This window comes from Protopterus annectens, chromosome 8.part0 (genome assembly GCF_019279795.1).
Source record: "Protopterus annectens isolate FY-2018-M chromosome 8.part0, PAN1.0, whole genome shotgun sequence".
Taxonomy (NCBI): domain Eukaryota; kingdom Metazoa; phylum Chordata; order Ceratodontiformes; family Protopteridae; genus Protopterus; species Protopterus annectens.
In genome coordinates, this window is record NC_056741.1 from 276,049,992 (window position 1) to 276,077,749 (window position 27,758).

Sequence of the window (27,758 nt, forward strand, 5' to 3'; positions counted from 1 at the left end):
ACTCGGGCATTATAGAGAAGCTCACCAGCTTAAATATAACCCCCTATATGTCACTAGATGGATTGCAAACTGGCTCAAGGACAGAACCCACATGGTTAGAATTGCTGGAGCCATGTCAGACTCCAAACCAGTTACAAGTGGTGTCCCACAAGGCTCAGTCCTGGGACCTCTCTTGTTCGGTATATATTTCTCGGAGGTACAGGCCAACACGGAAGGACTGTGGTTGACCAAGTTTGCAGATGACTGCAAACTGGGCGCCATAATCGACTCTCCAGCCGACACAAGCATCCTCCAAAAGGGCCTCATAGAAACAGACATCTCGTGCCAGAGCCATGGCCTCAAGCTAAATGCCAAAAAGTGTATAGTCATCCCCTTTGGCAAAAACAAAGTGCCCACAAATTACCACATAGGTGGTAATCCATTAAGTACAGAAGAAGTAATTAGGGACCTGGGGACCCAAGTTGATAGCAATCTCTCATTTGACAACCACGTGGCCAAAGTGGTTAGAAAAACATTTTATATAGCCCACCTAATCATGAAGGGATTCACATCTAGATCAGGGGAGGTCATCGTGCCTCTTTACTCATCCCTCATCAGGCCCATAATTGAGTACAATGCCCCTTTTGGGATGTACCTTACCAGACACCTGCAGCAACTGGAAAGACCCCAAAAGTACCTCACCAAGAGGATCAAAGGGCTCAAACAGATGCCATATACTGCCTGGTTAAAGAAACTCCAGCTCTACTCAGTGGCATACCGCCTGTTCAGAGGCGATCTGTGCCTGACAAATAAAGCCATGTCCAACCTGGAATTAATGGACATGCTGCACCTCAGAAATCCAAATCCCATCGAGCTACGCGCTCGAGAGACTTGAACCTCAGCAGTGAAATAAATAGGACATGCTGGAGGGACAGATTCATAACCCAGAGGCTCCCTTCACTCTGGAATAAAATCCCAGTCCAGGTTAGGCAGAGTCCCTCATTGACTATCTTCAAGAGGAATCTTGATGAGTGGATGGGAGATCGTAGGTTTACCCTGGGTATCACTTCTGTGTCACTGTTAGATAGAGGCACAGTATACTAACCTCGAAAAAGGGCATAGCAAAATAAATTTAAAATGGGTGGCAAAAGCCAAACACATTCTGGCTAGGCTTATAAATGCCCTAGGGCAGATAGCCTAGTATGAACCTATGAACCATTCCCAACTTCCCAAACAAACAGTTGCTAAAATAATAGGATGTATTAGCATCCATTTCATGAAGGATACAAACTCTGAAACTCAAATAGATGTCATTACTTAGTGACCTCTATCCTCAGTAGTTTGCTCGAAAACCACAGATTTTATGAGGAACAGACCAAAAATATGAAGCAATAATCTGGATGTACTGTGAAAATCTAGACAGTTGAGGGGCATTAGAAGTGAATGTAAATGTAATGGACTACATTACCCTATTTGTCTGATGGAGCTCTCTAATTGTTTTATGGATTTGAAAGCTGGGAAAACACTTAGTGATTTGTTGACCGTTAATGGTGTGCATGGATTACATGGTTGTGAATAAACCAGACAGTATGAATTCTACAAGTTTAATGTTAATATTTGAATTATGAATACATTTTTAAATTTAGCTTGTTTTTTGTAGTCATGTGAGTGTGACGTTGCGCTGTGTTGTGCTACAACAGAGTTCAGCACTTAGTGCAGATGAATAAAGCAATGAGCTGTTAATAAGTTGTTTCCTGCAGTGCAAAGCTTGAAGCCCTCAGCCTGCTTTTGTCTGCTGCAGGACTCTAGGTCATTTCACCAGCCAGTACTCCTAGGCTGCCTTAAAAAAAGGGACACTTGCTAATAGTTAACCATTCCAGGCTGTTAATTTGTTACACATTATCTTTCAAATCCTTTCACCCTTCACATAGTTACTAGTTAGTATTTTGCTATATTCTATTTGATTATGAATCCCAACATTTCTCTTGTAATGGCTTGCCAGATGTATATTCAATAAATGAGAGTTTCATGGGAAAAGACATTTACTGTTGCTAATACGTTTTCAATGCAAGAGTTGTTTTGTTTAGCAAATAGCTGTCAAAACCAAATCTGTTTATAGTTGTAAAAGCAGGGGAGGGAATAGTTTGCACACGGACATGTTTAAATAGCGTTTTATGGTAATTGGGGAGAGATAAACAAGCAATGACATATTGCTATGACTGGAGAAGCCCAATCAATTACTCTGTTTAGGGCCACATTTGGCTCCGAACACAAGTCTCAATGCAGTGACCAAGTTAGGCTAGGAAGTACATATTTACGAGTTATGAGACATGATCGACACTGGTGGTATGGTTCAGTACATGACTCAAAGAATTTCAGTGGCAAGAGTTTATACTATCACTTCTATAACATATATTCTATTCATGAGATTCAGCGATGTAATGACAAATTCTCAAAAGAAATACAACCTGCCCCAAGGTTCACACAGTATACTTACACCATACAATATACTACAGACAGCCGGGTGTAAAAATCATTTACCTTCATGTGAAAAGAAACTACAGAAACTAGTCATACAATACTACCCTGCTGCCCTGATCTCCAAGTGATTCTAAAGGAAATATGTTCGTAATAATATTTTTAAACAATGGAATGCTGATATTAGAGTAAGTGTTCATGTTTTTGGCTTCAGGGTTTTAGTGCTTTTATGAATCTAAGACATCAGATAAAGGTGATAAAAGAAATGGATATACCAACTAATTAAAATTCCTTTCTAAGTAAATGATACATGTAGCTAACTGTACTATTAAAACAAAAATATCAACAGTACTACACTTACATAGACTATGCTGGTGGTTTGCCATCATGTTACTTCTAAATTAAAATACTCTGTTGTGGATGATATGGATTACTTAAGAATAAAAAAAATAAATAAATAAGCAAGCACAGAAACTACTTATAAAATCTTCCAGATCCAACTTGAACTCTGCTTCCTGTCACTGGTTGAAAGCCATGATCTATTCTTTTTGAAAGAGAAAGGCAATGTTATGTAAACATCATCAACAGACAATCGCATGGTCGTCCAATAGCAGTATATACAAATGTACTTGTAGAAAAATTTTATGTAAACTCCTTCACAATCACCTACAATACATGTTAGATTACTATAGAAACAATGGAAGACATCCCTTAAAACACTACAGATACAACTCTGCCACAAATAAAAAAATCAGGTTTCAAGAAACAAGACAACCTACCTTGTAGTTTCCTATATAAAGTCAAGAAAACCTAACAAACCCCCTTGTCAGTCATGCTGATACATCCCTTACTTACAAAAGTAAGTTGTAGCAATACCAGTCCACATCTCTCAACCTCAGAGCAAAAAATCTGGACAAAGCCTAAAATGATGGGGGGGGACAAATAGGGACAGATTTTAAATATTGCTCTTACAAACTTAGAAAGTTGATAGAATAATAGGTTTTGCATTAGCGTGGATTTTCTGAAGGATGTGGAGTCAAACTCAAATGTTTGTCATTATTTAATGACTTCAATCCTCAGCTATTTGCCAGAAAGGAACAGATTTTAGAAGGAACACACCAAAAATATGAGGCAGAAATCTGGACATTCTGCAAAAACCTGTACAATTGAGAGGTACAGGGTGGACAGATCAGTCTGACCAGGTCTTAGATAAAGTCATAAGAGTTGAAATGGAGCTTAGCCCAAATACCACAACGGGCCTACTTCTGTTTTTTTTTTTTTTTTTTTTAAATACTTAAATGAACAGCAGTACTTTAATATGTAGAAGCATTCTTTGAATAGTTAAGAGCAGCTTAATGAATGGCTGACAATGCATGCTGCTTATTGTGACCTGGCTAAAGTAGTCAACATTATCACACACAATGGAATAACTGGCAAATTAAGTGCATTAAACATCAGTCCATTATGTACTGCCAAGAGGTAAAATACTGGTTACATAATGGAACGCACCAAGTCAGGGTGAGAGGGGATTACCCATTAATTCTGAGGCAGGTTTCCACTGGGGGGGACTATTATCAGATACAAAAGTAGAAAGAGAGTTCAAGATAATCAACCATGTTGTTGTCTTTCGGCTTTTCCCAGTTTGGGGTCGCCACAGAGGAATTCTGGTCTGCTAATGATTGGCAGTAGATTTTGACAAACGCCGAGGTGCCAGCTCAAAGTTCAACCTTCAACGAAGGCACACCCATTTACGCATGTCTTTCGAGCACCCACCCAACCGTGGGGAGGACATGCAGACTCCACACAGACGGCACTCCCAGCACTCCAGCCAAGAATCGAATGGGAGAACCTCTTGCTGTGAGGCAACAACGCTACCACTGCACCACCGCGGATTCAAGATAATCAACCATACTGATGACAAATTACTTCAGTAAAGATGCAGAAGTTCAAGATGGTCCACTAAAAGCACATATCTGGTATAGTGGAAATGACTATCATGAGACTTTGCAGAAGGATATAAATTATGACTGCAAAAATAAACTGTCAACTCATACAAAAATGACACTATTCTTTAAACAAAGGAACAATAGTAAACAATTTAAACGGTGACCACTGTATATCAACCAAAGTCTTAAGAGTACATTCTGCAGCTCATTTAAAATTAAAAAAGGCACATCTAGTACACAGTTGAGATCATTGTGTAACTATATGCCTTACAGATCGGATCATGATCACTGAAAGTAATGCTATGTTAGGTAGCCTATGCACAAGCCACCTGAGATGACTTCAAAAGGTAAAATTCTTTACTACAAAGAGTCATGAGGAGTTGGGAAAAAAATGATCTATTTGGAAGGGATTCAGGGATTACTGTATTCTTTCCCACCTGATCTTTAAGGCACTATCTGGTTCAGTTCTATGCCTACAACACAACAACTGGGGGGCTAAAACCTAAATGCGGAACTTAAAAATCTTGATAATGTATCTTCAGTATTATTTTTAAATGGCCAGCTCTACTAGCATAGAGTGATAAAGTCACTAGTGTAACCTAGGTAACCACAGTCCAGTTTGACTCTCTAGTAAATATTGGTGCTGCTGGGAGGAGGGGAGAGGAACAATGAGGCTTAACACACTTGCCTCTTTAAAAGGAGCAGGATATGAAGTGATGTCAAGGCACACTCTTCGAGACAGAATCCCAATGTGACTAACTGTTACACAGAGTGTTTGCCTTCAAGGGAGACAAAGCCAACTGATCACATCACATGCAAACGCATGGATAGGTATTACAAATTCCTATCACAAACCAATCCCTTGGAGGTCAAGGAGCATACATCAGTCTTGACATATAAATCCCATCTCATAATATGTGGATGACTATTCTCACATCTGGGTGTGTTCACCTTTTGATCCAAGAAATAAATGGGCTGCAGGGCTCTTGCACTGGTAAACAAACAGGACCACTGGGCAGCCAGCAGGAATGGGGCTGGTGGTTAATCAGGTATCTGAACCAAAAAGAAAATAGAAAAAAAAATGGAAGCTACATTATACAACACCTTCCAAGATTATAGAAAAAGCTCCTCTCCTCCTCAGAAATAACAAGAAGCCATTCTATACATGTTGTTTTACACAACGGGTAGAAAACATTAACATGTGATAGTGGCAATTATGCTTCTTGAAGGCCAGTATAGCTAAAGTTTGGCAAGTAAATGTAGAAGCTATCCCTGCTTATCCCTCAGAGCATCTTTCATATAGAGGAAACAGAGACAACTCTGCTGCAGGTAATATTGTGGTGTAGCAGGAAAAGCAGGATGCAATTGAACAGAATATGCCAGAGGAAGAAGTTCTAGAACTTTCTATGGAATACTCACAGGAAACAAAGAGCAAAGACGATGCTCTCAGGCCAGAAGAAAAAAAGGGAAGACATGCTTGATTTCATACAGAAGGATAGACATATTAAGAGACAAAAATACAAAAAAAAAAAAAAGATTTTTAAAAAATGAATACCATTTATTGAGTTACTCTAAAAAGTAAAAAATAAGGAAGAGTGAAAACTATGCAAAAGAAACACAGACAAGCTGATTTCAGAAAAGCATTCAAGGTTGGTTTTGCTGTTTGTGATAATGAGGTACCAGAAGTAGCAGGAATATTAAGAAAAATTCACATCATATAACAAACAAAAAAGAATATATTACTGTACAGGAAAACTGATAATGGATAATGTTTTATCACAAAAACATAGAATAACAAAGGAAAGGTAGGGAACAACTGAAATGCCACCATGGAAGCATCAAATAGAGAAAACTATAAAGCAATTAAGGCAAGAAGTATTGCTCTTAGAAGAATATAGAAAAGGAAACAGATCATCAAAAATACTTAAAAAGATAGACGTGGTAAAAGCAACGCACATTATCAAATCAGGTCAGGATCTATCATACACTACTGCCAATAATTAAACTAAAAATATCAGTAGAAGCAGAAAAACTTAGAAGATATGTAGATAAATACAAAGGAAAAGAACAAAATAAGAAATTTGTTGATGACCAAATAAAGGTTTATACAGAACGGGGAAATAATGCAAAAGGAATAGAAACACCACCAAAGAAGTAGTAGTAGACACATTTTGGGGAAATATTTATAAAGACCCTGTTAAACAAAGATGCTACTGGGACAGAAGAATTAAAAGAAACAGTACATAGTTCTAATGTAGAGGATATGAAATGGGATGACGTAACGGCCACCTGTGTCCCCCATTGACAGGGGTAAGAGGTGCTGACTAAGGTTTCTTTTTTGGGGATAAACTCTTGGCTAGGCTTGTAAGGGCCCCAGGGCCATTAACCTAGTAAATTCCTCTGATCCCATGAGACAAAATTAGGAAAAGCTCCTAAATGGAAACCCCAGGCCCAGACGCAGTACCTAACTTCTGGTTAAAAGTATTAATATCTTTACACAAAGATTTAGTTCCGAGTAAGATTTATTTGTGCATCCCAGACACTAACCTGGTTAACAGGAAAAAGGGTACTCCTCCTTAAGGGTGAACCTGCAAACCAACCTAAAAACTATAGGCCAATAACTTGACTCTCAATGGTACACAAGATATATAATGGAAATGATGCAGAGTTTACAGTCTTTTAGGGGAAAAAGCAAATTATGGCAATAGAACAAAAGGGTAACAAAAAGTTATATGGAACAAAGGAACAAACTATCATTTGTTGCTAAACAAGGCCATAAATGAGAATTGTAAAAGGGAAGAATTTAAGTAAGGCATGCATATATTACAAAAAAGCAAAGGACAGCATCTCACATTCATGGAAAAATGAATGTTTACAGATGTATAAAATACATCATTCATTGGTCGATTACATTACAGTGATCATGAAAAAGTAGCAACTAATTTGCAGTTAAGCCAACAGAATTATTATCCTAGGGATAAAAATTCAAAGGGGGGGGGGTATTTCAGATTGATTCTTTGTCATTGTAGCCATTTTGTCTTACCCTTAACCCATTAAACTCTTTACTCAACAGATTGGGATAGTGTTACAATTCAGCTCCCACAAACCAACCTTGTTTAAAGATTTCTCATTTACTTTTTGTGGACGACTTAAAACTATATAATTCATCAGATGAGGAGTTGAACACACAAACACAAATTGTTAAAACTTTTTCACAGGATACAAGAACGGCATTTAGTCTTGATAAATGTGCAAATGCAACATTTAAAACAAGAAAGCTACAGCACCAAGAAATTATCAACCTGGGACAGGATATAAGGAACTTTTACAAGAGAGAGTGCATAAATATATGGTAATAGAAAAAGGATTGTCAATAAAACAGAAACAAAAGACTGAAACTCAGTAAGGAATATTTTAGAAGATTAAAACCAATACGGAAAACTGCACTCGCATCTAGGAATAAGATCCAGGCTATAAATCAATTTGCCCTTCCTGTTCTAACAGTTTTGGGGTGATCAACTAGCTTCAAAAAGTATAGGATAGATTGTACACGAAAACAATGTTTCACACTTATCAAATGATACATAAAAATCAATTACATGTACAGATCTGCGGTTGTGGGATGGCATACATATCTGCCAACCTTATCATATCCAAACAAAGCAAAAGTTTTAAAATACGAGAAGTAGTCATCTAAGATGACATCTTTGCTTAGCTTAGCAGAAGCATTTCAGTGTTGAGCAGGAATGGAAATCAATCCAGAAGTAGGCAAAAATCAAACAGCAGCTGAATGCATCAAAAAAGAATGAAAGGCAAAGTATCAGATGAGGAGGAAATGTGGAAGTCACAAATACAATGGCAAGTACAAAGATCTCCTGAAATAACCTCATGTTGACCCAAGACTTTATGCAGGAATGGTTAAAAGTGGTGAATTTGCAAGTAAAGATTGCCTACACCACTACCTATACTACCTATTGTGAAGGCTGCCAGCCCAGCTAGACAGAATTTTGTAAATAATTCTATGTCACTGTAAATATTAATATAATCCACAGGCTTGTTTTACAAATGTAAAAACAACTGTGTTATGTGCTGAGCTTCAAGACTGTAAGCACAGTGCACCCTGCTGAAAACAGCAGAAATGTGTATAAACTATATGCCAGTGCAAATGTATGTTTTCATGGTAGAAATTGGGACATACAGAGTTATTTGCAAACTCTTCAGAAAATAAGTAAAGAACTGTGCATCTCAAGCTGAGAGATAGGATGTCTAGCCTAGGAGTTTCTTTCTATTGTCTTAAGACAGAGATAACTACTAGGATTCACATGTAAAGTGTTTTTTGTATTGCTCCGCAACTTCCTAGCAGCTATACATCTGAGAGATAAGAATTTTGACAGAGACATGTTAAATTCTGTTGGTATCTGTTTAGCCTGGGAACTATATGCAAGTGTGTCAAATAGTAATGTCATATAGCCAAGCCGGCAGTAATGTGTATTATTAATTTAAGAACTATCTCAGAGAGAGAGAGACAGAGAGAGAGCATTTTGTTCTGAATCTGACAACTCACCAGCACTTGCCTTTCTCTGTAAGTAAGACTTAGATCTTTAGTATTTCTCTTAGAGATAGATAAGAATATAGCAAGATTAGTGTAGATGTTTTCTATATTTATGCAAGACTGTCCTACGTTATTTTAAAGTATTTCCTGTGAATTGTGAAAACTCTATTGTCACTGTGTTGAGTTAATAAGTATTGTCTTGTGCTTTTATTATTAAATATATTTAAACCTTTTAACTGTGGTTGTTTTGTGTAGAGATATTTAAGCTCTGAGAGTACTTGCATGTATTTGGTGATACTGTGCAAGCCACTCCTAAACAGCCTTTAAGTTCTGGTCACACTTATCAACTGGATTACAGTAACATTGCACAGTAGAAGTGGACACCCTTTGGTAAGGGCATGTATAGTATGGTTGGCAGCAGTCGGTACTACCTTATAGGTTCATAGGTTCATAGGTTTATACTAGGCTATCTGCCCTAAGGCATTTATAAGCCTAGCCCAAATTATTGTGGCTTACGCCACCCCTTATATGAAAAAATACTGTGCCCATTAGTTTGTTGTGCCTCTGTCCAGCAGTGACACAGAGATGATTCCTGGGGTAAACCTACAATCTCCCATCCACAGGTCTAGATTTCTCTTGAACAGAGTCAGCGAGGTGCTCTGCCTCACATGGACCGGGATTTTATTCCACAGCATAGGGAGTCTCTGAGTGATAAATCTATCCCTCCAGCACGTCCTATTTATATCCGTGCTAAGGTTTAAGTCGCTTGCTCTAGTGGTTTTGGTGGATTTGGATTTTTTGAGGTGGAGCATGTCCATTAATTGGTTGGACATGGCCTTGTATGTCAGGCACATGTCACCTCTGAGCAGACGGTATGCGACTGAATAGAGCTGGAGTTTCTTCAATCTGGCAGCATATGACAGATTTTGGAGTCCCTTTATCCTTTTGGTGAGGAACTTTTGGGGTCTCTCCAATTGCTGCAGATGTCGGGTGAGATACATCCCGAATGGGGCATTGTACTCGATCATTGGTCTGATAAGTGAAGAGTACAGGGAACAATGACCTCACTAGATCTGGATGTGAATCCCTTCATGATCAGGTGGGCAATGTAGAAGGTCTTTCTAACCACTTTAGCAATGTGAGTGTCAAAAGAAAGGCCACTGTCAACCTGGGTCCCCAGGTCCCTGATAACCTCTTCTGTGCTTAGTGGATTGACACCTATATGGTAGCTTGGGGTTACCTTGTTTTTCCCGAAGGGTATGACTATACATTTTTGGCGTTTAACTTCAGGCCATGGCTCTGGCACCAGCTATCTGTTTCCGTGAGTCCCTTCTGAAGGATATCCATGTCCGATGCACTTTCCACTATGGCCCAGTTTGCAGTCGCCTGCAAACTTTGTCAGCCAAAGTCCTCCCATGTTGGCCTGTACTTCTGAGAAGTAGATGCCAAACAATAGGGGCCAAGGACCAAGCCCTGTGGGACACCACTTGTGACCGGCTTGGAGTCTGACACAGCGCCAGCAACTCTAACCCTGTGGGTTCTGTCCTTAAGCCAGTTTGCAACCCATCTTGTGACATATGGGTTTACATTTAAGCTGGTAGTTTTTCTACAATACCCGAGTGGGGTATTGTGTCGAAGCCTTTGCAAGGTCAAGGTAGGCTGTATGGACTGCCTTTCCTCATCAATGGCCTTGGTGACTGTTTCAAGAAGTCAACCAAGTTCAAAAGGCATGATCTTCCCTTGACAAAGCCAAACTGGGTCGGGTCCAATGTCTGCAAGTCCCTATATCTTTGTTTATGAGCTCCATTATGATCCTCTCCATAGCTTTGCAGACTAGACTTGTTAAGCTTATGGGGCGGTAATTACCAGGGTCCGTAGAGACACCGCCTTTGTGGAGTGGGACCACAGTTGCCGTCGCCACTCCTTGGGCACGTATCCTGTGGTAAGGCTGAGATTAAACAGCTGCCTTATGTGCGGGTTTAATTCCTCATTTAGCTCGTGTAGCACACAGCCGGGGACACCATCCGGTCCCATTGATGCTGTGTTTTTAGCTTTAGAGAGAGCAGCTTTCACCTGCGCATTTGAGATGTCCGGGAGGCTACACTCGGCTGGGATAGTTATCTCTCCTTTAGGGGAGAGGGGGTGAAGTTTGCACTGAACCTGTCTGCCAGTATGTTGGCAATGTCTGTGGGTTCAGTGATTTTGTATCATTTTGGACTAATTCTGAGCATATCTGGGAGTTTCCACCCAGGTTCCTAACATAGCTGAAAAAGGCCTTATGATTGTCCTTTGAATCCATGGCAATTTTTCTCTCAAAATTGGCCTTAGTTGATTTTATGAGTGCTCGTATTTTTTACTAATAATGATCAGGGGTGACTTCCCTTTTATGGATTTTGTTCTATCATGTAAAAGCTTTCTCCTCTTATTGTAAAGTTTGTTAATGGCTGGGGTCCACCAGACTGGACGCTTGCCCTTTGTGGAAAGAGTCTTGGTTTTATTTGGGATTGCCTGATCCATGCAGTCCTGGAGGTGTTCATAGAAGGCATTTGTAAGGGCTTCCGCAGCTTGGGTTGTGGTTTCCTCTGGCTCAGGGGCCTTGAAGGATACCACACCAGTCTTGAGTAGTGTGAAGTTTGCTTTAGAGAAGTTCTTCACTATGGTCTTTTGCTTGGGGTGGGGCGGGATGTGGATTTCCAGTGAGATTAGTTTATGATCAGATCTCACCAATGAGGGATATACTTCCGTGTGGAGCATTTTGTCCCCATGTTTGTGACAATGAGATCTAGTATATTTTCTCCTCTCGTGGGAACAGTGACTAGCTGTTCCATGGCATTTGAATTTATGAACTCCAGGAACCGTTGGGCTAGAAAGTTAGGGCTTGAGTAATGTTCCCAGTCTATATTCGGTAGTTGAAGTCACCCAATATGATGGTGTTTGGAGATACATTTATACCCTCCAGTGTCTTCAGGAAGGCTGTGTGGGGTTCCTGAGTTTGAGAGGGTGGCCTGTAGCATGCTACAATTTGTAGAGCAGTTTTGCCTATGGTTAGTTGCACCTGGATGGTTTCCGAGCTTCATGCGTTGCCACCAACCTGGAGGTGTGAGTATCCTTTATGAATATGGATACACCCCTCCTTTTGTGGTGTGGTCCGGGTTTTGGGGCCGGAACGCATGATATGAGGTAAAACCTAATAGTGCCGGGTGCTCTCAGGAGCCTTGAACCAGGTTTCAGTTACAGCACAGACATCGATGTTCTCCATACTGAGAAGGGCCTCGAGTGCGTGCATTTTGAGATTTAGACTTCTGGCATTGAGCAGCATTACCCTCAGTTTCTTCCCATTTTGTTTTCTAGGGTGGTAGGTTTAGAATTTGAGCCTTGCCTAAAAAGGCACTATGGGGTGGCAAGAGCCTTAGCCAATATCCGAATCCCAGGGTGACAGGTGCAAGCCGCCCCTTGAAGCAGCGTGGCTTGTCAAGCATGTCATCCCAGGCAGACAGACACTGGATCCCCTTTGAATGACACCAGACATTAAGCCAATTGTTAAAGCTGATCATCTTGTCTCTATATTGTGGCATCATTCTTGGTGAAGGAAGGATACTGCTCAGGGTTAGGGTCATACCTGCCTGGGCTACATAATCAGAGAGCTCCTCTATGTCTCTTTTCATGTAGTCCAGGGAGGTGCGTCTCAGGTCGCTCACACCAGCATGGACAATGACTGTGTCATATTTGTACTTGCCATGGAGTGACCCGAGTGCTTGTGTTATGTGGCGGATTCTAGCCCGATAGGCAGCTTACTGTGACCCTCTCCTTGTTCAGCCTGGTGAGTGGGACGCCAGTGTGTCTGACTATGGAGTCACCTATGACAAGTATGTTTGGTGTTGTATTTGGCCTTACGGGCTGTGACTGCTTTGCACACTGCTTTTGTGGTTTATGTGTTGCTTGTGGGGTGTCTTGAGGTAGCAGTTGTTTGGGTGTCTGCTTTGGAGGCCTCTGCTGTTTAGGTAAATTTTTACTCAGAGCCTCCGAGTATGTCTTTGTGTGTTTATGTGTTTGATTCAGTGGAGTGGTAGCATTATGTGAGGCTGGTTTTGTGGTGTGTGTAGTTGCCTTCTCCTCCTGTCTGGTCTTGCCAGTCCTGAGTTGAGAGAGCTCAGCCTCCAGTTTGGCTAAATAGCTGCATCTCTCGCAAGTATTTGTGTGTTATGCGGGAGGAGGAGAGGGCTGTCTGTGTACATGAGGCAGTTATAACATTGCCTCAAGATTCCCAGATTCACCAGCTGGACCGGAGAGGAGATTGACAACTGACCTTTGGACATGCTAGAATAATATTGGGAAATCCTTAATTGAAAACAAGGGCCAGTGGGGAGTGAGGGTGTAGTGCTTTTAATTTTTAGTGCTGACTTATATAATTGCTTTAGTGAGCAAGTGCCAGGTAACTTGAGTGCAATGTGTTACAAGTAACTAAATGCAAAAACGACAAACAGTAACTTTCTTTCAAGTGAAACAAGGAAATAAGTACAGTAAGCAATGCAGATATCACTAGTGATCCACAGAAGCGCTGAGAAGTTGCGTATTAGGTGGAATTAGCTTCCAGGTAAATAACAAGCATATAAACAAAGCTAGATTCAGTAGGCCTGGATCTAGTCTATGCTAGAGCAAACAAGGTGAACCAATTTCAGTAAGATACAGTTCAAATATTCAGGCACTATAAACCTTTAACCAGAAAATTCCCAGCTCAGAAGGGCAGAGTCCAGCCTCTTCTCCCACAAGAGTGCAGACCACGAACCTTCTTAATGTAAAATAACTGGCCTGAAGCCCAAGTGCCTAAACCAGAACTAATACACTTGGACACTGGGCTCTCAATCAGCAGTTCCCAACTTAGAAGGATGAAAGCTACATGTCCTGCCACCACAGTGCTTGCCACAAACCTTCCTAATGTAAAACAACTGTTCTGAAGCCCAAGTGCTTAATCCAAAAGACTTGAATGATAGCTACACTTTAATCAAGTTACAACCAAGCAGTAATAAATACCATTGAATACTTTAGAGAATGTCTGGATTAGTGCTCAAGTTACACAAACAAAGCTAGATCCAGCAGGCCCGAATCCAGTCTATGCCACAGCAAACAAGGCGCACCAACTTCATACATATATATATATATATATATATATATATATATATATATATATATAGAGAGAGAGAGAGATCAGTAAATAATGCCAGATTTTGGTGCAGAACTAATGATTTTGTTTCCATGTGAATTAGAGTAATAATTTAAAACTCTCACTGATTTTTGTCCTTTGTCCCCTATTATTTTTGACTTTGTGCAATTTTTTTGAGCAAAGAAGTTGAGAGGTATGATTAAGCAAGAGTTAAAACACTTTTTTCTAAAGTACTACACACATGAAACATAGTACGTATTCGTATACCTAGTCTTTTATAGAAAAAAGTACGAATAACTTACCCATCTGTCAGGATCCCAAAATGACCTAATTTAACACACCAATATTATAAAACATATTTTAGACACACATTAACTTGAAGGAGAGATGAGACTACACTGACTATGCAAAGCCACCTTCTGTTTCGATACTATGTTCAAATTTGACCTTGCACAACAGTCACTGGTATGTGTAAACAGAAAATGCCGCTACAGTGACACTAACACAAGTATGTAACATTCGATGCAATCCCCAAATAACTTGGTATCCCTTATTTTACCTCACTGGAGGAGAGTACTCTTCAAAATTCGCTGAAAGTATACGCCAAATTTGCCAGAACACAGAGTCTCACGCTGTCCTATCTGCACGTGGCAGCGGCAAAGAACAAGAGAACCGTGACGGGAATACTTTTGGAAGGTAGAGAGGTGACAACTAAAACCAGCGATGGCACCAGTATATTCTAGTGATGCTATGATGACCCATGTTTTACACCGCTTATACGCAATCCATTTGTTTAAATTTTGACGCCAACTGGCCCCTGTGCTAAATCTAGACTTCTGTTTTCGACCTTTTGGATGACTTACATCACCGGGAGCTATGCCTATCTCATTTATGTTAACTGAAACCATTAGAAAGTTAGAAATAATATTTGTGGCCAGGCTTTGTACGGTGCCCTAAACCATAAATGCCTTTCTCATATATATTATCTTTAGCACTTCTCGTTGGCCGTTGATTTATAGAATGGGCAGAAGGGGGCACAGCTAGTGAACCTGTGCCAGCTTCCCCAGGAATGTTTGTATATAAATCAAATCTCAAAGTGTGTGCGTCAGCTACTTGGGCAGGGGCACAAAGCACTTGTTGGACACAGAGGGTGCTGGAGGTTTTGGCCTGACCACTTGGCTGAGATCTTAACCCTATAGCTGTGCCAGTGGGGGGGTCTTACTGGGGATCTGGACAGATAAGGAGAAACCAGCCCCAGACTGACTGAACTCTGTGCACTCTTAAGGGAAATTGTAGTGTCTGTGTGTGTCTGTGTGTTGTTATCCTCCCAATGTGCACATCCCTTACTGGTGAAGACTGAGGCTCCTTGATTACTGGGCCAGTACATCAGCATCACACCTATACCACTACCTATACTACCTAGACCACTACCTATGCTACCACCTATACTCTGTTAACAGCAACACTAACATGTACTCACTACCAATCTAGATCAGTTTTCTGCAATATAAACTACCTACTAACATGAAAGTCTGATTCTTTTTTCTCTGTCTCTATACTCTCATATGAGGTTGTACTCAACATTATTTTATTCTTGTATATACTTTTCATGCAACTTCTGTTACTGTAAATATGTGCAACAATATAACTATGCATTTTTTTCTGCTTTATGAATGTATGATAACTATGTAATTTTCTTGTTTTTTTTTAAATTTATGCATGTTAATTTCTTGTAATTTTAGGGAGCTTTTCTCGTCGGGTCTCCACTGAAAACAGGCCTTTGGCTGAGCTGGACTAACCCAGTTAACAAACGACAAATAAATAAAATAGTAAATAAATAAACGATGAAAGGCTAATAAAGGGGGTCCAGGATAGTGGACTACCTATACACTGGTTTACAAAGTCCATTGAAAAGGTAGGAAAAACAGACAACTGCAGGTTCTGTAAAAAAGAACTGGAAATACACACACATCTTGTTGTTGGGTGTGATACACTTGGGCCTGTACATTGAAAGGCACAATAATGTGCTAAGACTGTTGCAATGGGGATTGTGCAAACACTACAATATAGACGCAACTGGAAAGCATTGAAATATGAATCACAAAGCATTATAGAGAATGATGAAGTTTATATCACGGCATTATTAACAGTTCCAAAAAACAGATATAGCAGTCCACGAAAAAAAGTAGCACTGATCACTGAAATTGCTACACTCAGTGATTGCAGTCTTATGTACAAGGAGACAAAGTAAAACAAAATACCTGGGTTTGCAGGTAGAAATGAGAGAAACGCAGAAGAAAAATACACAGACAGTTCCAATACTAGCAGGAGTAACAGGTCTAATAAAAAAAAATTACAGCCATACTTGGATATGCTAGCAATACATGCAACCCCATATAAAGTAAAGACAACTCTAGGTGCATTATGGGTACTGAGAATAGTACTCTTGGCCAACAAAGACTGTAGCTAATTTCATGATCTTTAATCATACCATGACTTAGGAATGGGGTCCTCAGTCTGTCATATTAGAAACCCCAAATACTTGGAGGTATTAAACAGGAATCATCCAGTCCCTCTCTTTGTCCACATTTTATTGAGGGGATACAGTAATGTGTTAGAGCAGATGTGTATCCTTCCCAATTTCTTTAAGTTTCCATCATGAACATCAATGTACATGAACTGATGGTGGCAGCCATCTCTAACATCTGAAAAAAAAAAAAAAAAAAGAAATGGGCTAAATGCCCCTAATTACACACAAGGAGGAAGCCTCAGTTGTAGGTGAATCATGTCTGCGTTCCTAAGCTTGTGTTTGCTGTTAGTTGGCCAACATGGCATTTCATAGGTAGGGTACTAGGCTATCGGCCCTAGGGCCTATACAAGCCCCGCCAAAAAGGTACCCTGGCTTTTGCCACCCAAGAAAATTATTTTCCTGTGCCACTGTCGAGCAGAGCCACAGAAGTGATCCCCAGGGTGAATTTCCTATTTCCCATCCAATCATCACAATTTTTCTTGAAGAGTGCTAATGAGGAGCTTTGTTTGATAAAGATAGGTAGTTTATTCCAGAGTATGGGAAGTCTCTGGGACAGGAATCTATCCCTCTGACATGTTCTGTTTATTGTGACAACAAGTTTTAGGTCCCTAGAGCGTGTAGCTCGGAGGGATTGGGATTTCTTTAAGTGGCGCATGTCCAACAGCAAATTTCTTAACTTTTTCTGTTAAAGTCAGGGTGTTCTGAGACAGCACCTCTATTTTCACAAAACTGTGCAAGACGCTGTTTAAATTGACCAGAATCTTCATCATATCAACTTATGTAAATCTGAATTTAGTACAATAAAAAGTTGATATGTATTATTGTATGCACTGTTCCCTGTAACATTTCTATGCCTTAATGCCTGAATTGCCAGTTGCAAGGAACACCACCCTATAGGCCAGCCATCTATTCACGGTTTTATAAAAAATGTATCTAGCAAAGTATCCCTTCACTGCAACCTCAGCAGACAGTCTGCCTGAGGAGGGGACAATTGGTAACCAATGTGATACTACCCACACTTCCCCAGAGTGGTATATTATCCAAGACCCATGGTCTGGAACTCTGGTGCAACCCCCAAAACACAACTACATGCATGTATGCACACACAAACCAGAACCATAATTTTGTTTTAAAGAAGCTTGAAAATAGAAAGCTAATACAATCTGTTTTCTAAGCTGTGGTGGACTGCAGATAGTTAGCTTCACTTCTTTTGTTTAAAAAGGTCTTGAAGTGCTGGTTCTGGCATGCACATTTTAGCTTTCTTCAAGAGTTCGGACATCTTGTCATAACTCTCTAGTTTCTAGAATTAAACAGCATGTCCAGGTTTTTGCATCATTTTGGTAGGTTCCTCATAAATATCTGTGCTTTTCTGGCAAATCATTGAGGACTGAAGTCACTAAATAATAATAAATACGTGCGTTTCACACTTCTCATCCTTCACAAAATGTATGGTAATACAAAACCTGCTATCTTAGTGACTTTCTAAGTTTATAGGAGCAATATTTAAAATCTGTCCCTGATTTAGGGCCTTTGTCTCACCATTATTTTTGGCTTTGTCCAGGATTCTTGTACCAAGACGTTGACCGGTATACATCTTGTACATAATCGCCAAGGCCAGCCCTGACGTTGGTCTATTATCTGCATACGTATTTCCTACAGCACAGAAGAGAAGGTATACTACTACCTATAAAGGGAGTCACAAAATACTTCGGGCTGATCACATCTTGGGGTGTACTGATGGCCTAGTGAATGAAATCCTCCAAGATCTACTGTAAAGTATTTAATAACATGTGCCTTTGTATATCACATCACTTAAATTTTTCAAAAATCCACCCATAATTATCACCACTGATTTATAAAATAAAAAATCTCGATGGAAGTTCAGTCCAAGAATTGTGGGAGTCCGTGTATTATTTTTTTTATAATGTTCAAGAAGGCAGGTAATAAATCACATAGAATGTAATTCTATACCATTTGCAATTGTCCACTTTCATTAACTAGAGCTACAACTGTTCAAGATGTTACACCTCAGTAATTCCAGTGCTTGTGTTTTATTTTGCAGAATGTGTGTTTAATTTTGTCTGCTACAGCTGTATAACCAAATCAACTCGTGCTGCCTAGTTTTCTTAATGGACTTTAACATGGAATGATATGACAAAAACAGCATAAGCACCTTGTTGACCACCATAACAAATGTTTTGACTACATTCCTTTTAATAAGAACTGATAATATTCAAAACGTAAGATCATTAACTACTCTGTCTTCAACTATTGTTCTGTTTCATGAGAAGGAAAAAAGACACAGAAGCACTTTTTCCTGTAGATGAATACTGTATGGTACACCTAAATCTATCCATACCCTTAGCTATTACATCATGAAGTGTCAATTTTACTTAAAATATAATTTTGGCCCATCTTAATAAGTGTTGGATGTTATCCCATGGATTATTGAATTCTGTTATTTTGGGCTGCTTTATCTATGCACGTATGCAGTCAACTCCCACCATCCTTTCAATTAAATACTTAATGTATTTCTTGAGCTGGCCACCTTGTATACTCAAATTGCGCACTTTTGTTCTCTTCAGATACGCTGAAGGTGCTAGGAAATGGTGTTGCCCTTCCTTCCTTATTGCTAGCAAAGACCTTATAAGTAGGCAATGATTTTTCTGTTGTTACTAGAAAGTGCAGTTATTAAAGTTGATGGGAAAAAAAATGTCTTTTTGTGAGGAAACTCTGTGGTTGCTCCAGTTGTTGCATATGCCTGAACAGGTACATGCTAAAGGGTGCACTGGGCTCTATGAATGGCCTTATGAGGGCAGAGGACAATGAAAACAATGACATCTTTGGACCTGGATGTCATACCTTTACTTATAAGTTGTGCAACACTGAATAATTTTCTTACTACTGTAGACACCTTCTGGTTAAAGGCCAAGTCGCTGTCTGCATGTGTTCCCAAATCCTTGACTATTGGGTATACTCTTTGTGGTGCAATATCAATGTAGTAATTTGCAGGGGTGGATGTCTTGCAGAATAGCACTATTATGCACTTCTCAGCATTGTGTTTAAGACAATGACTCCGGCACCAATTACTAAGTTTGTGGTTGTGTGCAGTAATATACAATCATCTGCAAATGTGGTCAGCCAAAGGCCTTTTGCATTGGCCCTGACATCACAGAAGTAGATGTCAAACAGGAGCAGCCCCAGCAGCGAGCTCTGAAGCACTGGTGGAGGTAGAGTCCCCTACCATAAATTCTTGAGTCCTTCGTGTAAGTCAATTGGCTATCCAGTGGTTGATGTAGGGTTTTGCACCCAGTTCAATGAGCTTGTCTACAGTGTCCAAGTAGGAAACTGTGTTGAATGCTTTGGCAAGGTCAGGGTTGGCAATATGCACCATACTGCCATCATCCATTGTTTTGGTGACCTTCTCAAAGAAGTCCACCAGGCTAAGTAGGCATGACTTTCCCTTGACAAAACCTAATTGAATTGGATCCAGCATCTGAAGGTTTCCTGTGTTATTTATCACATCTATAATTCTTTCCATGGCCTTGCATATGAGACTATTCAGGCTTATGGGTCAGTAATTTCCTTGGTCCATGGATGGCCCATCCGAGTCTTGTAGGATGACGATTGCAGTCCTACATTTGCCTAGCATGAAGTCTCTTTGGAGGCCTTGACTGAATAGTGTCATTCATAGGTTCATATCTAGGTACTAGGCTATCGGCCCAAGGGCCTACGTAAGCCTAGCCAACAAGGTTCCCTGGCTTACGCCACCCAAGAAAGTTATTTTCCTGTGCCACTGTCGAGCAGAGACACAGAAGTGATCCCCGGGGTTTATTTCCTATTTCTGGGCTATTTTAAGTTTCATTGATGCACATCTATATTACCGATTTTAGATTACTTCTTACTTTATACAAAAATCTAATATTACCTACAAATTTCTAAAAAGATTTGTCCTTTAAAAGATGTCACTTTGAGAAAGAGAAACATCGTAAGGACTGAAAATCAAAAATCAGGTCTGTTCCTTGGATTTTCTGTGCTACTCTATTTGCAAAGATACTAGTGACCATGAATCCCAGGACTGCTGTACCCTCATTTTGAGTCCGAATACTGCAATTATTAACTGTAGTTGCTACTTTGAATTAGTTTGCACGGAGAAGGCAGCATACTTCAACTTGTACCATAAGCTCCACTGTAAAAGTACTGCTCAATTACAAGACCTCATACCAACTAGCATTCGATAGCCCAAAAGGATGGGAAGTGATGGGTCAGAGTCTCACAATGAGGTAAAATGAGAAACAGCAGGTGACAGACTATCAGTACGAAATCATCTATAGCAGTGCAACCTGCCATCAGTATTTCATTATCTAAAGCTAACCTCAAAAGCAAGTCATTACATTTGGGTCTTCTTCAGTGCTGTAAAAGATAATGTTTATATTTCCTTTCTATAACATCCAGAGAAATACAATGACAGAGCACTGCTGGAGGAAAACGAAGCATTTTTCGTGCATGAATTTCTTGCCTGGGAAAAACGAAAATTGTATGGAAAAGACAAAAACCTCCCTTTGGTTACACCACAATACAATAAAGGAAATACATGGGAGGTAAGGGGTGCAAATGGTTATTAAATGTAGCAACTGATGGAAGGAAATGTCTGTCTATGGATGACCCTAACACAAAAGTCAGTAGTCCAACATTGGTGTGTTAACAGTACAATCATAGCTCTGCATCCTGTTTCAAGTGATGGATGTGTGTCACTATTGGCAAGTACACAGTTTGCCTTCAAATTTTAAGAAAATTTTTTTTTACCAGCAGTTATGCCCCCTCCCAGACCACCTTAATGATGTAGTATTTAAAACTATGTAGTGAACAACTTAGCACAAATGGACAAGGTAAAAAACTGACACAATTAAAAAAGAATTCCAGTTCTTTCAAACAGCAAAACATAGCAGTTATAGCATTCTTTAAAAAAATACACCATTTAATTTCATATTTTCAAAGAATAAATAAAAATAATCTGGTGGAGCACATTACCAGATCCCTAACAATTGAGGGTCCTGTACTCACTTAACATTTCTAGTTGCCTAGTACTGCAACAACACTATACTATAATTTATAACAGGCTACATGAAATTCTGCAGAACAGAGCCTCGTTTTTTTGATGTTGTTTTCCTTGACAACCACCTCCACCTACCTTAGATTTTGTGCATGGAAGAAGTTCCGTTCCCCTTTCTTAATCCTATTAGAGTGGGAAAAATACACACCAATTCTCCAAGAGAGATGTTAGTGGTGCATGGGAATGAGTCCGTGAGAAGCGCAATTAGATGAATGCCCTTCTTCCTCCCAGTTTGGGGAATAACAGATTATCTTTTTTCATGAGGGGTTTAAACTGATGATTAAAAATGCATTATAAAGGCATAGACGCAGGCTGCTCCATTAGACAGAGTGCTGTGGAGTTCAATGACCTTGAAATATTCCACCGAATCCAATGTTGTAGAGGTTAAAAAACCTGAAATATTCCTCCTGGTCTAGTGCTGTGGTGGTTAATGATCCTGAAATAATTTACTGGGTCCAGTGCAGTGGAGGTCAATGACCCTGAAATATCCCACACAGTCCAGTGCAGGACAACTATTCTGAAATATCTCACTAGGTCCACTACTGTGGAGAATGATGACTTGGAAATAGTTTGATGTATGGCTAGCTTCAAGAGAACCTTCTAAAGCCACAAAACACTGCTATGCAGTTAAGTCTGGGCCCTCTCCATCAAATCCTTATACTTTAGGATACCAGTCATAGGTTTTATTTTTGACCCCATGATAGGCTACACAGGAACACACACACACTCTTGATAACTAAGCTGGAAAAGATGCCTTTATTCTTTCTACATTATAAATTAATATTTTATTAACTGACAACATCCAATATGCCTGCTTGCAACTGCCTTCCTCTCAAGTGTTCCAATTTTTCCCTTTCCAATTTTTTATTTTTAATAATAATAACAGAAAAGAAAGAAAATTGATTTGGCATGAGGTAATACTTGTTCAAAAGTTAAAATAGAGGCTTTCTGGCTTTTCAGTTGTAGGTAAAGTAGTAAGGCTTTATGGTGTTTAAGGCTTCTCCAGTTGCTGCTTTAGCTTAATCATCATCACCACCACCACCATTATAATTTTCTATCCTATATGTCTTGTTGAAGTTGGGGTAGCAAGCTGGAGTAGGGTAGCCTAGACTTCCCTAACTCTAGCAATAGTCTTCAGCTCATCCTGTGGGACTTCTGGCATTCACAAGCAAGCTGTAAGACCCAATCCCTACACAATATGTCCTATGTCTTCCCTGGGGCCACCTTCCAGTGGGATGTACTTGGCATAAATCCAGCGAGGGTCACTCAGGAGGCATCCTCAGAAGGTACCCAAACCACCTCAACTAGTTCCACTCAAAATGCAAGGGCAGAGGCTGTAACTCTAACATCTTGCCAGTCTGCCAAGATCCTCAGTCTATCACATACAGATTCCCTGCAAAGAAACATCATTTCTGCAGTCTGTATCTGTTGTCTTATCATTCCATTCCTCTCAAATGTCCAGAATTCTGCCTTATATATTTGTGTCTGTTCCTCATAAAATCTGTAGCTTTCTGGGAAGACACTGGGGACTGAAGTCACTAACTAATGACAGACACTTGAATTTCAGAATTCAGAAAATCCAAGCAAATGCAGAATCATGTCCAGGTTATTTGGTGCTCTGTGCAGTTCCCTGATCTGATGCCCACCTCAACTCTATTTGAGGTGTACAAAACATAAAAAAAATCCTTTCAGAGTTGACAACCAAAAATAATGCCAGTACTGCTCTTTCAAACCACCGGCATCTGGCAATCACGCCTTGCACATGGGGCAGCTGCCCCCTTCACCCTGCCATAACTATATCTAGTTGCTAATGTAAAATCTAGAAACTTTCCAATTTATAAAAGCAACATTTAAAGTGTACTCCTGATTTCTGGGTCTTTCCTACCATTATTTTTGCTTTGCCCAGAATTCTTGACTTAAGAGATTGAAAGGTATGCATCCATTTAATAGGTGGAGATGCAGACTGACAGGTGAACAGACAGCTCATCCTATGTCTCAGCTCGTTTCCCCACCACAGTCCAGTACAATGCCTGTAGCACTCCCATTACAGTATCAATTCACATCAATCTCCTAATCCCATCTAGCCTTGGTCATTAATAAGACCCCAGTATATTTAGACTCCATCAGCTGAGATGCTCTACCTCACATGCAAATAAGAATCCACTCTGTTGTGAGAGAGAAGCTTGACTTCTGATTTGAAGGTGTGGATTTTCTTCTCATTCACTGCATATTCAGCTGCAAGTTACTGAGTGAATGCTACAGTCACTTGAGGATAGGAGGACAACAACATCTGCAAACAAAGATAAAACCCTGACATCCTCAGACTAGATACAGAAAAGACCTTGCTTGCATCATTATATCCTGCCCTTGAAAATCACTAAGGAAGACAAGTCACACACACTGCTGATGGAGTCCCATATTCTCCTTGAACACATCTGACCTAATTCTGAAAAGGTGGGCACAACTCTCACAACTCAAACCCAGGAAGTGAATGTCCCTCAGCAGCACTTATCAGAAGACATTCCTGGGTATACAATCACATCCCTTTCTTGAAGTCCCCAAAACATGTGTAGACAGAACTGGTAAATTACCATAACCCTTCCAATATCTGTGCAAAAAACTGATTAAATATTCCACAACCAACAAAAACTCCCTGTTGGTTCTCCTGGACTGGATGCTCAACTACTGGATGAAACTGCCATCAAGTACTATGGCATATTACCTTTCCCAATATTTATGAATGTCCATGTATTACGCACAATGCAGGAGCTATAATGCTATTTTTCTATCATTCCAGACAAATGTGAACATGCTTGGCTTTGCACACGTTTACCGACTTCTTGCGACTCCCTCCAATGATGTGGTAATCAAAATGCAGCTTCGCAGTTGCAGCTTATTTTCAGTGTAACACCACTGCCCACTGTGTTACACAGTAATGTGACTGGTGTGGTAGCCAAAAAAAATGCACTTTAGCATTCAATTCATAGCCAAGTACAGTGTGGTGACTCTTAGCAAGATAGTTTAAAACCGTATCATGTACGAACCCAGTGTGCTTCTCTGATACTACATGCCTCAAATCAAAACTACATGGGAAAACTACAAAACTAATAATCCTTGAAGTCTAAGGACTTGCATCCGTAAGGGTTTCAAGGAAATTAAGCAGGAGGTAACTAGGAAAGTGTTTTTTTTTTGCAGGGGTAAGCTCCCATGTAGTCTCCATACCCCCTACATTATTATACACACTCTAAGCATGCTGCATCTCTGAGAAACAGCAATCAATAAAAAAGACAAAGTCGGTCTTCCCTTTCTATCGAAAGCTGTAAGCTCACAAAATAATAGCATTTCAACCACTAATACATTACTCATCTACGAAACAAGCAACCAATACCTCTAGCAACAATGTTTGTATCGGAATTGCTCAAGTAATGTCATACTGAACAAAGGACTAAGTCATAATCAGAGTTATGGATCACAAAAAAATATTTTTTTATTCATTCAGTCATTCATTCATCCTCAGATCATCACGCTATCCAATTCAGGGTCACAAGTAAGCATTAAGGTTTTGCATTTGTAAATGCATACTGTATTTCTGTTTTTATTAGGTTAAGTTTTTATTAAAGACTGAGCCTAAATACACTTCTGTAATGCTCTGCTGTCCAAATTTTTATGTAGGTTTCATAGTGCAGTCTTCCTCATGGTGGCAAGATAGTTATCAGCCATTGATATTTTAAGTATGCAATGTAACCAAGCAGTCCCCAACTAGAATGCAGTCCTTCAGAATCTAGCTCATTCCATTTCTTTGCCAAAACGATAATCGTTTCAGAGACAAAAAAAAAATCCAGCTAACTTGACTTGAACTTTCCTGGATTGTGTAACAAATACATAGATGCCATACACCAAACACACCTACATTGTGGCACAATTCTGCTCCACTGGACATAATTTGCAAATAAATGAAATATGCCAACTTCTAGTACCATATAGGACCACTGATTCTTCCTACTATAAAGTATAAACAGCCACGTAAAAAGGAAACAAAAACTTACCTTGGCCTTCAGCATCCCAAAGCCAACGGTCTCTTTTGCATACATACAAAGGAGAAGGTTCGATACCCTTGTTATTGCAACTCTGCCTTCCTGAAAATAAACATAAAAGCAGTAAACTTATGGAATTTACTGGAGCCGTTTTAGCACAAAATGCAAAAGATCATCCTTGTTAATACTGACGATGCCTTCCTACTTAAGAGCCATATAGTCACAACCAAATGGTGCAACATTTCTGGTTTTCCACTGACACATTCCAAGCCCCGAAGTCCTTCTATTGCTCAATCAGCTCCTACTATGGGCCAAAGCCAGATAGCAGACCACCTAAAAGTTATTATACTGCAGGGTTTATTGTTTTGTTCTAATGTTTTAGCCCCGGTTTGTCCTCCCTTCTTTGGGGTCAGGTGTACAATGATATCAAGATGGAATCAGCTTCTATATGTGTGCTCACTGGAGAGGCCCATCACCAGAACCCTACCAGCCTCTACATGGGGGGGGGGGGGGGGGGGCACAAAGTGTAAAAACCTAAACCCACCATGAAGAGCTGCCCATCCACAATTCAAATCCCCCCAACATCAGTTGCTGAAGCCCCTCTAATCACTCCATTTGGACACCTGGCATGTCAGATCTGCAAACAGAACTCTCCTTCTCCGCATGCCTACTGGGTTTATTTTGAATTTTTACCTTTGTTCAATTCTTCTGACTAGTTGGAAGGCTTGATTTCTTATTTTACAGATTTTCCACATGGTAACCATCTGCAATCCGCTCAGGTAATAACTGGCTGAGCGGACTGTCTTAGATACTCACATTTGGGATGAAGAAATTCACTTTTCCAACCTCTCCCAGCACCACCTCTCCAGCTCATGCAAAAATGTGAGCAGCAGCTAAAATTTAAGGTTAATGTTTCACCCTATTCTGGTCTTTATACACACAACCCATTCCATTTCATTTTTTTCTCATCATTAAACTCACAGCCTATTAAAACATTCATTACTTAAATTCTGTCATAAGAGCTAAATTTAGCTATATGAATCACATTAATTGGCTTAAATGGTCATACATGTATACCATGTCTAATTTACTTAGTCTTCCAAAAAACCACTTAATACTTCTCAAAACCACAATCAGCAGTCACAAGGCAAATAAACTAATCATGAATAGGATACCAGTCTACCAAAGAAAACCCAATACTGAATAAGAATGATAATTCCCATTTGTTAAAGCAGGTAAGCACAATCAGTCCCTTTTCAGGGGTGACCCAGGAGCAATTTCTGATGAAGTGGTTAGCTCAAGGTCAAACAGTACACAAATGAGGGTTGAAGTATCAAACCATGTATCACAGACTTAATTCTGGGGTTGGAGACTGGTACAACAGGTTGAGGTGCTTACCTCACAAAAGCAAGGTACAGGATTTCAAAGGGAAATTGGCTAAGCTTAAAATGCTCAACCAGGGAAGCTAGCTAAATACTTGCCTATGAATCTCTGTGCCAACTTCCAGACTGATATGCCAGTCTATCATACAGCACACACAAGGCTCTGACATCAACAGACAGTTAGGAGGTTCATCAAAATCGACATGTTTTCAGTATGTGGGGAAAGAATGTAGCACCAGGTGGAAACTCGTGCAGAAACTAACAGGACATGCAGGCTCTTCTCAAAATGCAAAAGGCACTGCAGCAGAGGGCCAAACCTTACACCATAAAATACAGTTCTGCCCAGATACACATTTCACTTTAAAAAAAATAATCAAGAGATTACAGTTATTCTTTTAACTTCATTACTGGGTTTGGGGGATCCGCGGTGGTGGTGCTGCGGTAGCATTGTCGCCTCACAGTAAGACGCTGTCCGGTTCGATTCTCAGCTAGAGTGTCTTCTGCGTGGAAACATGTGAATGGGTGTACCTGCCAGAAGGTTATAGGCAGCTGAAAATCAACTACCAATCATTAGCGGACCGAG

The 27,758-nt window shown here is 40.0% G+C and overlaps 1 protein-coding gene across 1 annotated transcript in view; it reads right to left on the bottom strand.

Moving 5' to 3' along the window:
• The window catches only part of LAMTOR2 (late endosomal/lysosomal adaptor, MAPK and MTOR activator 2), a 253,821-nt gene that overhangs the window by 157,684 nt on the left and 68,379 nt on the right, over positions 1 to 27,758 (bottom strand). The window contains exon 3 of the mRNA XM_044079768.1: positions 25,806 to 25,895. Within this exon, the coding sequence (XP_043935703.1) occupies positions 25,806 to 25,895 (90 nt within the window). The remainder of the gene's footprint in view (positions 1 to 25,805; positions 25,896 to 27,758) is intronic.